Source organism: Pelodiscus sinensis, chromosome 1 (assembly GCF_049634645.1).
Source record: "Pelodiscus sinensis isolate JC-2024 chromosome 1, ASM4963464v1, whole genome shotgun sequence".
In the NCBI taxonomy this organism is placed as follows: domain Eukaryota; kingdom Metazoa; phylum Chordata; order Testudines; family Trionychidae; genus Pelodiscus; species Pelodiscus sinensis.
The window spans coordinates 67,656,871-67,670,118 of NC_134711.1; the positions used below are offsets into that span (position 1 = coordinate 67,656,871).

Consider the following 13,248-nt stretch of genomic DNA (forward strand, 5'->3'; position numbering starts at 1 on the left):
TTTAAGCACAGCCCTCGGCTAGCCTGAGACAGCAGCTCCACGCTCCAAGTCCTAATCTGATGCCCTGCCGGCACTGCTTCCGGCCATCCTTAACCTCGGTTCAGGGTCCACTCAGTGTGGACATGCTAGTTCGAATTAGCAAAACGCTAATTAGAACTAGTTTTTAAATCTAGATGCGCTAATTCAAATTACCTTAGTTCGAATTAACTAATTCGAACTAATTAGTTAGTTCGAATTAGTGCTGTAGTGTAGACATACCCTCACTGGTCTTGGTTTTGCACCTCTAAAACTGGATGAAATAAACTTTATTGCAGTTGGCAAAAGGCAAAAGAAAAAAAGAAAAAAAGTGAGAAAGACCAGGCATGAAAAGTTTCAGCCTGAAAAGAACAAATTTTGCTAAAGTTAGGAGTGGCTGAATAAGTTTGTACCTCAAAACCACAACCAGCACTGCAAAAGAAAACAAAAAACTTACTTTGTTTCATGTAATGTTCTTTTTCTAAAGCGCAATGGTGCTGTCCCAAGACCTGCAAAGGTATGATCTCTCTGGTAAGTACCAGTATTTGTACTTTGCTCTGGATCACTTATTACAGCCCTGAGCAGGAAAAAAGAAACAAATTAACAAAACATGACTTTATGACAGAGGCTCTGAAACTGGGGGGAGAGTGGCACCCCTGGGTGTGTGTATGAAGAATGTATTCTGGGGGCATGGGAAGCTTAAGGAAATAAACGTTATTGAGCATGTTTACCCACAGCAATGAATACCTAGCAAAGTTGATTCCTCCAGATACATCAGGTCATCAGCTGGCTTGGTGCTTTTGGCTCTAGTCAGGGCTGTGCATTTTGACAGATTTCAGTTACGTATAAATAGCATTATACAAAGTAATGGCCATCTGTATGTTAATCTATTAGTTACAATGAGGTGTGCATATTTGATTGCAACCATTGCAGTTTGCCTCTCTGTGAATAAATGCCTCTCTGTTTTGAATATTTAGTGAGTGTTGCATTTTTTTAAATTGGTATATGTGCTTGCACGGCAGTGGGGACAAACTACTACACGTAGTATAGTATGGGGGTTCTATCAAAGAATGGGGGTGCTATCAAATAAGTTTAAGAATCATTGCTCTATGATAAATTGGGCTGTTGATTAATCACGGTTAATTCACATGATTAACTAACAAAAATTACCTGTAATCACAATTGCACTCTTAATCACACTGTTAAACATCAGAATACCAACTGACCACAAATATTTGAACTTTAAAAATGATAACCAAAAGAAACAGTATTTTTCAATTCACCTCATTCAAGTACTGCAGTGCAAACTAACAATGTAGATTTTTTTTGGTTACAAAATTACACTCAAAACCAAAATAATGTAAAACTCTAGAGCCTATAATCCCAATCAACCCTACCTCTTACTCAGCTAGTCGCTAAGACAAACAAGTTTGGTTACAATTTGCAGGAGATAAAGCTGCCCACTTCTTGTTTACAATGTCACCTTAAAGTGAGAACAGGCATTCAGATGGCACTTTTGTAGGCAGCATTACAAAATATTTGTGGGCCAGATATGCTAAATATTTGCATGTTTCTTCATGCTTTGGCCATCATTCCAGAGGACATGCTTCCATGCTGAGGGCACTCATTAAAAAATAATGTAATTAAATTCATGTTGAATTCCTCGGAGGGGAGAATTGTATGTGTCTGGCTCTATTTTACCTGCATTTTGCCGTATATTTCATGTTCTAGTAATGTAGGATGACGACTTAATACATGTTTTATTTTAAGAATACTTTTGCTGAAGATTTGATGAAACACGAGGGAGGTACCAATGTGAGATTTCTAAAGATAGCTACAGTACTCAACCCAAGATTTAAGAATCTGAAGTGCATTCCAGAATTTGAGAGGGATGAGGTATGGAACTTGCTTTCCAAAGTCTTCAAAGAGCAACATTCCAATGCAGAAACTACAGAATTCAAATCACCAAAAAAGAAAAAAAAATAGCCTTCTGTTGATGGCATCTGAGTCAGAAGATGAAAAAGAACATGCATTGATCCATACTGCTTTGGATTGTTATCAAGCAGAACTCCTCATCAGCATGGATGTACATCCTCTGGGATGGTGGTTGAAGCAAGAACTGAGATATGAATCTTTAGTGCATCTGGCATGTAAGCACCTTGTAACACAGGCTACAACTGTGCCATGAAAATACCCACACTCACTTTCTGGTGACATGAACAAGAAGTGGATAGCATTATCTGCTGTTGGCATCAACAAAGTTGTTTTTCTAAGCAATTGGCTGAACAGGAAATAGGACTTAGCGGACTTTTAGGCTCTAAGTTTTACATTGCCTTGTTTTTAAAGCAGTTCTTTTTGTACATAATGTACATAATGTACAAAATGTTGATATTCAGAAGAAAGGCTCTAAACCAATGTATTTTGCAGAAAAGTATTTAGATTGGCTCTGAAGAATTTACTACTGTGAAATACTTAACATTAGGGTGTAAGTTTTAGCATAAATTTTTAATTCTCTGGAGAGCTACATCATAATTACAGCATTTAAAATTAGAAGGTCGACCATTTTTATCACACAAGTTTTACAAAAAAATAAAGAATTTAAAGAATGTTCACAAATTTAAAAAAACCTTCCTTCACAAAACAAGGCACACTTTCATATAGTTGACTCTTCTACAGAGTTAACTTGTAATTATATTTTGTATATTCTCTCACCTAGATAGCTGATCCACCATCACTTGCTCTACTACAGTTTGCTTTCTCCTCTCTGCAGCTACTTCCTCCTGAAATGAAAAAGAATTAAGAGCCTGTGAGATATGACAAACACTTCAGAAAAAGGTGATTTTGAGAAGATGCAGGTGAGCAATGCAATAGCTTGTTGTAAAGCAGGCTTTTTCTGTCCACGGCCTTCGCGTATAGGCCATCCTGCCACACAAGGCCCCTCACACAAAACCCAGATACTCAGAGGAGCATGGGAAGCACAATGCAGTTTTTGTGAATGGAATTTGACCTTACAGGCATCCTGGAACTCAGAGGCACCAGAAAATAGGGAGGTGAGCATGACTAGATAGTGCCCAGATGCATTTACAGATAAGCCTCATTTGACCGTAGCTTGACCGGTCTTAGAGGCAAGAGAAAAAGAAAACATAAGGTAATAAAACATAACTGTTTCACACTAACTATGCCCCATCTGGTCTTGTCCACGAGGGGATCACGCATACCCTTCGAGTCAAATATAGGGGTGCACAAGTCCTGAGCATGCTCCGAGTTCTAGTGTGTCTTTGTGTTGTTATCGTTGCTGGATTTGTAAGTATTGCTTAAATGTATTAGTTATTGGTTTAATTAATAGTTAAATTGTGTTAATTTCACTGTGTAATTCTGTAAAGCGTATCTAAGTTCTGTTAACCACACTGTGTAAATTGTATAATTTTGTGTTGTATAGTAGTGTTGTATTTAAGTTAAGTATAAGTGTTAGAAATAGAAGCCCCGGAGTTGTTAAGTTGTAAAAGTAGATTTATGACTAACTCCACCAGCTGCCCTAAAATAACCATAGAGGAGCTGGCTTTGGACAAAGTTTTTATTATCATTATATTGTCTTTGTTTTTGTATTTTTGTTAAGCAAATTAGAGACAGTGTTTTGGTATGGTTGAATTGTAATCAAAGAAGTTTGTAATTAGTTAAGTACAGCTAAGTTTAGGGTTTTCTACCCTGTAAAAGTATTGAGCAATTGCTAGTTTAAAAAAACCATTTGCTAATTGTTAGTTTTGATGAAAAAATCATTCCACTTAATAAAAATAATTTGTTTCACCATCATCCAGTAGTTTTCACTGGGTAGTCAGCTTTAAACCTTGAGGCTCCTATCACGTCACCGAACCAAAGTGTAACATAGCTAATTTGGGATTTTCAAATGTGTTATTTAACTCCCCTTCCTGAATTTTTTTAATCACAAGAATTACATGGTGAATTAGGTTCAGTTCAATTACAGCCACATAATACATTCTGATATAATTACACTGTTTATATATGCACTAGCCGTATGCTCTATGTCTAGACGTAAAAAAATAAATCTAACATTTATGCTAAGGGTCAGATTTCTTTATATCTACTTCTAGATTACTTTCAATAAAGTGTATTATATAAGACAGAGACAGAACACAAGAGACACTTTCAACTTCATCCACAGAATTCAGGGCTGATACAAATTACAATTTGAAGCAATGAAGATTTACCTCTATCAATTTGATTTTATCTTGTGAAAGATTCATTATTTACTGTCTACTCTTAATTACTTATTTGAAAGCAGGCAGCACCAGAATATTCTTCTCCTCAGATATATGACAATTGGCATGGCCTTATAGGACTCCTCCAAATTTTCCCAATATTAGAGAGATTATCCCAACTATTCTTCCTTTCTGCCCATGTATTCTATTATCTGGCAAAACAGTATAATTTAATAGATCATTTAATATATATATAATTTAATATATTTCTTGTCCAGCACCCTTGGGACCTGACCCATCCTGAATGATGGAATTTGCTGGACAAGAGGAGGTCACCTGCCCTCAACACCCCCCCTCCCCCCGCAGCTCGCTCCCTCTCCCTGCCATTGGTTTTGCTTCTGGCCCAACCAGCCCCCCCTGAGCTGCTGGCCCTTGGCACCCCTGTTGCTGGCTCTGACCCCAGGGCCTTTTGCCCCCCAGTCTCTCTGCATCATCCCCAGTTCACTTGCCTCCAGGCTTCCAGCCCTAGGTATCTCTGGTCTTGAACCAGAGAGTCCCAGTTTAGGGAGGTACAATCTGTACATCAATTTTCTAAAAGAGCTCTACTGCATTTAGGTTTACCTTTATTTCCACGACATTTATACAGTTTGTTTTCATGGTGTGATAAAGATGATGTTCAGTGTTTTTATGTAAGCTCCTAATCCAATCTGTTTACCTGTGACTAAGTTATCTATCTCTATCTTTGATCAGATGTAGTTTCCTGTTAGTGTAATTCTTTGTTAGTGCAACTATTTCACTCTTGCTAAAAACAGATACAATCTGTGATAGCCTGAAGCTTTCCTTGGTACACATTTTTACATGTGCACCCCAAATTCTTTGTAGACCAAGCTCTACTATAGTTTCAGAGAATGAAAAACTGGTTGCCAATCAAACACCGAATAACAGGAGCTGGTCTGCATGGGTAGCCCATTTTTGGACTGGCTCCACCTACCACCCCGCGTTGCTGCCTCTGATACAAAGGCAGCAGCACAGAATGGCAGGGGGCTCCCTGAGAGCTAGCTATGCCCCCGGAAAGAATTTTATTAACCATTTAACTGCTAAAAATTGTTGTGGCTATACGATTACTAAAATAACTGATATCTAACATCCCTAATATTTACTAGCTGAGTTGCTAGAAAGCACAATAGTACATGTACTCCAAGAGTTGTGTTTATTTATTGAATATGAAATCAAATAAAGAAAATGAACACCTTAAAACACTGCTCCTTGTTAATTATTCCTTGTTTGAATATATTGTCTTTCATACCTATAGGCAGTTTAAAATACATATTTATACCTAGGTTTTTTGTTTGTACTGAGACACACTGCACATTCACATGCAACCTCAATACAGTATTATTGGTGCACATAAGAAATTTCAACCGACCCAAAAGAAAATTCAACTTGCCCAAGGATGGAAAATGTTAGAGGGAACACTGTCTTCCAGGAAGTATGAATTACCACTTGCCAAAATAGCTAACTCACATGCACCACAAACTGTTTATTCTCAACAGGTTTTTTTCCTTTCTGGATTTCTCAATAACAAGTATTGGTTTTTACCTGAAACAAAAAACAGGACTATGTAGCACTTTCAAGACTAACAAGATGGTTTATTAGGTGATGAGCTTTCGTGGGCCAGACCCACTTCCTCGGATCAAATAGTGGAAGAAAATTGGCACGACCATATATACCAAAGGATACAATCAAAAAAAATGAACACATATCAAAAGGACAAATCAAATTTCAGAACCTGTGATGCAATCAGATATCACAATAATATTTTGTTATTGAACATATACATCCTTTCCCATCATGTGCTCCAGGAGATAGGTTAAAAGTAATTATATACTAAAACACAAAGTGATAGTAACAGTGTGGAAATTTATAGGCATTTAGTAAACACTCTGTGGGACTATAGCTCAAAGAATCAGGCAGGGGGCATGATGCAAAGGGAAAATCCTATTTTGAAGAATGAAATTTCAACATCTAAATTTCAATTCAGTGCCAGAAGATGTCTTCTCTTGTTTAATGCCTCCTTCATCTAGCTGTTAGAGAAATTCATGGTGAGGCTTTTACAAACCTATTGAGACTAATATTTCATTTCAATAGAGTCACAGGACAAAAGGAAAGAACTCTACTGTGAACAAAATAGCCTTTTTATTTAAAGGGAATACATCTTCTCCTGTAATATTCTAACAATACTTAGTGACATCCTAAAGCAAACCACACAAATTGCAGGATGGCATTCCTTAAACAGAGGAATTCTCATTTCACACATACTTCTAGATCATTTAGATATTCTGCATACTAAATATATATAAATATTATATACAAGATTTTAAACTGAACTCATCATCACAATACAGTGGTTCTCAAACTTCATTGCACCATGACCCTCCCTTCTGACAACAAAAGTTGCTATCTGACTCCTAAAAGGGTGGCACCAAAGACTGAGCCTGCCTTAGTCCCACTGTCCTGAGCATGGGTGCCAAAGATGAACCCAAAGGCTTCTGTTCTGGGTGAGGGGTATATAACCTTAGTTCTGGATGGGCAGAGGGGCTTGGGCTTCAGACCTGCTGGGACCCAGGGCCAACACCACGCTTGCCAACTACATGAAAATAGGGTCAAAAATCACTCTAGCATCCCAACCCACAGTTTGAAAATATTTGCCATAGTATCTCAGTACAATCCAGTAGTGCAGCCATGGCCAACCCACGGCTCGCGAGCCGCATGCAGCTCTTGCCCCCTAAAAGTGCGGCTTGTGAAGCTGCTCCTGCACTCCTCCCCCTTCCGGCTTCCCTGTGCTTATCGGATCGGAGCTGCGAGGTTTTAAAAATGGCACCCGCAATGGCGGCCGTCTTAAAGGGGCAGCTTTGGGTTTTTAAATTTTTTTTCTAAATTTTTGCTCGACAATTCTGTTCTGGGGGGGCTTTTTTTTGGAGGGGAGGGACTTGACAATTCTGGTGAGGCTCTTCGCATTTCCCCCCCCCCCCCCCCGCTGTTTTGATTCTCTTTGTTAAATGGTTTGGCCACCCCTGCAGTAGTGTATTAAGCCAGGTGACCACACATCTGCTATGTATTGTTCACTTCCAAGAGGAAGAAGCATGTGTTTTGGTTTTGTAGGTTGCTGTTGTTTTCTTATACATACCTGTAGCTATGCATTTATTTTAGAGAAGACAAGGTCAAAGACTTGCACATTGCATTTGGAATGAAAAGTGGTGAGGTTTGTGATAGTCCTTAGTTACTTTGGGTGTTAATTCCAGAGTCTGTGACAACTCCCAGAGAAGGTCCTGTCTCCAACACGTGAGCTATCTCCTCAAAATACTCCTCAATTCAAATACAAAATACTCCTAAAATATAACAGTTTACCTCTAAACTATTTTAATTCTGCAAAACAACAAACAGAAGGAAATTAAAGAAAAATTCCACTTCAAAAGTATTAATAATAATTGCACTCAAAGGAAATGTTAACATATAATGTATGTATAAGACAATCTTGTGTAGGCTTTTTAAAAATAAATATGCATAACAAACAATTGATTTTCAGAAAAGAAAAACATATTGCTGAGAACTCAAATTATACTGTATCTATATATCTCTTACATACTAAATCTTTCTAAAAGTACTAAGGATATGACAAACAACTCAACTAAAATTCTAAGTTAAGGATGTCTTGGCAGCTTTTCACTCATTGGGCCTATGTATTCTTATATATGAAATATCCAAGCTAAACGTCTATTTCAAGACCTAACAGAATATTCTGCATGCTACTTAAATCACACTATAGTGAGTTCAATAAATAAGATCATCCATAAATAATGTATTTGGTTTGTTTTATTGGTGTAATCTAGCAAAAAAAGTAAAGTCCTAGAAGTAATCTGAGCACTGATAAAAGCCAAATCACTACCTCTCAACATTTGCTCAGCAACTGTGCATATCTTTTACAGTGTGTAGAAAGTATGTGGTTTTCGTAAGGAATGGGTGGATACTGAGCATGGCCAATGCATAAGTGATTAAATGCAATCCAGTGAATGCAAATGGAGCATATAAAGGATAATTTAATTACTCCTACTGTCAACCAGGAGTTGTGCTTAAGAGATGCCTAAAGGTATGAGTGTCAAACACTGAAAAATGTTTTTAAGGTTCCCTTGGCATCTTTAAGATAGCTACTCAATGACTCACTATGTGTTGGTTACACCATTCTTGTAAGCCCAATCAAACAGCAATGCCCAGCACCTACATTTTATGCACCTTAAATGACGGAGAGCGACCAAGTGTGGCACTCAGTAATTTTAATGGTCACTCAGCATTGCCCTCATACAATACACATCCCTGTAGTATTCAGCCCTTAATATTAGGGTTTTTTAAAAAGTAAAGATGCGAACATAGTATCTGATTATAATGATGCATCTGAGAGTTTTCATATCAGTAGTGCCCCATCTACATTCACTTTAATGGGAATTACAATCATTTAAGTATTTACTATGCAAATTTCAATTCAAGCAGATGGGCAAATAATACTTTCCATTTAGTCTACATTCATTTACAGTCTTGCAAAAATTTGAATGGCTTAACATATTCCGTAAGAATGTCACTATGCTAGCGCATTTCAAAAACGCAGTTGTGTGCACACAAATTATTAATACAATCACCATTCACGTTCAGTAGTAAAACATACAAAAACCAGATTTCACTGAAGTTCAATTTCGATACTAATCCTCTTCGAGCATGTCTAACACAGCAGGGCTAACACAGGAGGTAGGAGGAACTGCCTTGGCTAGGGGAGGGGCATGGAGCACACCTACACTCCACCAACTACCTCTCCAGGATTGGAAGCCACCATGTGTCAGCATTGTGTCCCCCCACCCCATCCCGGCTTCAATCCCCTTCTAATGGAGTGGGCCCAGGGCCGCTCTGCACATGCCAGAGCAGGGCCAGCTCCTCCCGCACATGCAGCACCTCACCCTGACCAGCTGCTGTTCCACACACTGCATCCGAGGGAAGCTGGTAACCCACCTCCCTACCTTCAGCTAATGCCAGCTCTAGTCCTGAGGAAGCTGGGGGCAGCTGCCCCTGTAGCAGGACTCAAACCTACAATGCCAGGTTCTGGAGGCTGACACCTTAGCCACTCGGCCACTGGAGGACCAACACCAGACTCAGACTTCTTAAGTCTTCCAGTGTATTCTCAAATGTTCTCTGTGACAGACAGCATCACAGATTCCTCTCCTTTTATAATAGTATATATTTTATGCAAAAATGCACATTTATACAAACTTCTATCAATGAGATTTTCAAAAGTACTCAACACTTGGCCTAACTCTGATTCCACTGAAAACAATGATTACATTTCTTTTTATTTCAATGGAAGAAGTTGGGGACTGATTGCCTTTGAAAACCGCATTCAAAATGTATTCCTACAAGGCTTGATATATAGGTATATTTACATAATTTAATACCATCCGGGAAACTTACAGCTTCTAACTTCCTTATGCTATGCTGTATTGTGTAGGGATTGTTTGTGTAGCATTGCTGCAAGAGGGCTTTCTCATCAAGAGCCGATAGATCATGATCGCTCCTATCTTCAGGTTGCGGGTCCTACAAAGAAACACACTGTATTATACTTACAGCATCATGGACAATCAGTTGTAGCAAGCACAAATATTTTTAACAAATATTTGAAACATTTTTACACTTCTCTTGTAACAAACATTTTCTGCAGTTTTACAGAAGTTAACAGTGCTTTAAAAAGAAGATGGATGTAGAGGGTAAATCTATTTCATTTAGAAATGAAAGGGAATAAATATAGACTTTTTTTAAACAGAAAAATTTAGCAGAAGCTGAGTATTTTTTAAACCCGCCAACAATTGGGTTGTACAACTCCTTTAGGTAACCTAATCCAGTGTTCAATCATCCTTACATGCATCTGACAAAGTGGGTCTTTGCCCACGAAAGCTTATGCTCCTACACTTCAGTTAGTCTATAAGGTGCCACAGGACTCCTCGTCGCTTTTGCAGATTCAGACTAACACGGCTACCCCTCTGATACTTATCCTTACACTTAGAAAAAAAATTCTAACATCTAATCTCATTCTTGCTTGCTATAAACTAAGCTAAGTTACTTCTCCCACTGATGTTGGATGTGAAGAACTGATCACCATCTTCTTTACATATTTGACAATGTATGTTCCCCCCTCAGCCTTCTCTTCTTTAAACTAAAAGTGTCCTTTTTTTCAATCGTTCCTCATACATTATGTTTTTCAAACCTCTTATCAATTTTGTTGCTCTCCTCTAAACTCTCTCCAGTTTGTTCACGTCTCTCTTAACCTGTGTGCCCAAATCTGAACACAGTACTCCAGCTGAGGCTTTATTAGTACAGAGTAGAGAGGAACAATTATCTTCCATATCTTATATAAGACCCTCTTGTTTAATATATGCCACATTTGTCTGTTTTGTCATAGTATTAAACTGACTCATTCAGTTTGTGATCCACTATAACCCTCAAATCCTTTTATCTATTACTTGTGCCTGACCAGCTATTTCACATATTGTATTTCACAGAAACACAGAAACGTAGGGCTAGAAGGGATTCAGAGAGAATGAACAGTCCATCCCATTGTGCTGAGGCAGGAACAACTATATCCATATTCCTGAGATGATTTTGTCCATCCTGTTCTTAAAAACCTCTAAAGATGAGATTTTACAAGTTTCCTTGGAAAACTATTCCAAAGCTTAATTATCCCTTATATTCAACCTAAACCTCCTTTGCTGTAGTTTAAGAGATTATTACTGCTTGTTCTACCTTCTGTGGACATAAGAACAATTGATCTCTGTCCTCTTTATAGCATCCCTTAACATATTTTAAGGTTGTTACCAGAGCCCTTGTCAGTCTTCTTTTCTCAAGACTAAGTATATCCACTTGCTTTAACCCTTTTTTATTAGTCAAGTTTTCTAACCCTTTTATCATGTTTCTTGCCTTCTTTAAGACCCTCTCCAATTTGTGCACATCTTTCTTAATGTGTGGCATCCAGAACTGGACACAATACTTCAGCTGAGGCCTCACCAGAGATGAGTAGAACAGAACAATTACCTCCCATATCTTACAAACAACAATCCTGTAGACCAGGGGTTCTCAAACTTTGTGATCCCGCGACCCCCCTCTAAGTTGCTCGCGACCCCCCGGGGGGGTTGGGACCCACAGTTTGAGAAACAATGTTGTAGACTATTACTGTAGGATATTAGCCTTTTAGCAACTGCACCATGGTGTTGGCTCATATTCAATTAGTAATCTACTACAACTACCAGACCCTTCTCTACAATGCCTTGCCAATTATTATACATTTTGCATTTGATTTTTCCTTCTTAAGGGTAGTACTCTGCACTTGTCTTTATTGAATTTATCATCTTGATTTCAGATCAATCCTCCAATATATCGAGATCATTCTGAATTCTAACCCTGTCTTCCAAAGTGCATGCAATCCTTCCCATGTTGGAGGCATCCACAAATTTTATAAGTACACCTTCTAAGTCATGATGTACAATTTTGAATAGTACCTAGTACTGGATTAACTCCTGGAGGATTTGATATGCCATCTCAATTTCACAGTGAACCACTGATAACTCATCTTCTAGTACAGTTTACCAGTTATGCAACCACCTTACAGTAATTTCAGCTAGACCAGATTTCCCTATTTATTTATGACCTTCTCATAAGTGAGACAGTGTCAAAAGTCCAGAGATACCACATGTACTGCTTTCTCCCTCCATTAGGCCAGTAACCTTGTCAAATAAGGAAATTAGAGTGGTTTGACATGATTTGTTCGTTGGCTATTACTTATCACCTTACAATCCCTCAGGTTTCAACAACTTGATCGTTTAATCATTTGTTCCATTACCTTTCCCGGTTGACAGATCATAAGTCACCAGGACTTCTTTTTTTCCTCCCCATTTTTTGAAGATAGGTGTTGCCCATCACCAGTTCTCTGGGACCTCAATCGTTCTCCATGGCTGTTGCTGACAACCACTAACAGTTCAGAGATTGTTTTACTAGCTCAAGAATTCCACAGTGAATTTCATCAAGCTCTGCCAGCTTGAATACATCTAGCTTATTTAAGTATTTTTTCAACCAATTCTTCTCCTATTCTGACCAGAAGTACTGCTCCATTGTTAATATTAACTATGTTAAACATCTGGTTACAATTATTCTTTTTAGTGAAGACCAAAGAAAAAAAAGTAAACTCTTGAGAATAAAATGAGGATATTAAAAATAGCATACCCTAATGTTTTCTTTTTTTAAGTTTAACTCATCTTATGTTTAGAAATATCTTTTGAGTGGACTCAAAAGCAACTCCACCAGACATATTCAACTACAGTAAACTTTCGATAAACCAACACTTTTAGGACCCAGGGGGTACCGGATTATCAGATATGACGGACTATCAGAAGGGGGGGCTATGAGGGGTCTGGGATGGAGTGGGGGGGGGGAAATAGGAGGGGGGTGTACTTAAACTCTGGTAAGTACATTTGCAAATTTTATTTGAAGTGGACAGTGTACTTTTATGACAAGCAATAGACAGAGTAGCTATTTCTAACTATCCTCCCTCCATAACTTTTTTTCTTTCCAGTCTATTAATATTCAGCAGTTAAAACTATTCATCTCTGTCATTTCAAGCATGTCGCTGCTTATTAGTTCATTCATTGGCTTCCTCTCTCTTTCCATAGTATTCAACATTTGATCAAGGCTTCATCCAATTTCTCTGTCTTCAATGGCCATCCCCTTCCTCACATCCCTTGCTCACCTACTCCCATATTCAAGTATTTTTTCATGCTTCTCCTCACAGCTGGAATGATAACTCTTCAGGTATACTGAGCATCATCATCCTCGCTTCTTTTTTACAAAAAGTAACTTGTTAATATTATTTTCCATTGCTGACGTCCAATTGTCTTCTCTCATCTTTTACACCATCTCAATCTGATTTTTT

The 13,248-nt window shown here is 38.2% G+C and overlaps 1 protein-coding gene across 5 annotated transcripts in view; it reads right to left on the reverse strand.

Annotated features, from left to right (window-relative positions):
- CAPS2 (calcyphosine 2) overlaps positions 1 to 13,248 on the reverse strand; it is a 67,406-nt gene that overhangs the window by 33,306 nt on the left and 20,852 nt on the right. For all 5 annotated transcript variants that reach the window (XM_075931990.1, XM_075931995.1, XM_075931984.1 and 2 more), the window contains 3 exons: positions 9,744 to 9,866; positions 2,728 to 2,795; positions 473 to 592 (listed from right to left, as the gene is read on the reverse strand). In XM_075931990.1, the coding sequence (XP_075788105.1) occupies positions 473 to 592; positions 2,728 to 2,795; positions 9,744 to 9,866 (311 nt within the window). The remainder of the gene's footprint in view (positions 1 to 472; positions 593 to 2,727; positions 2,796 to 9,743; positions 9,867 to 13,248) is intronic.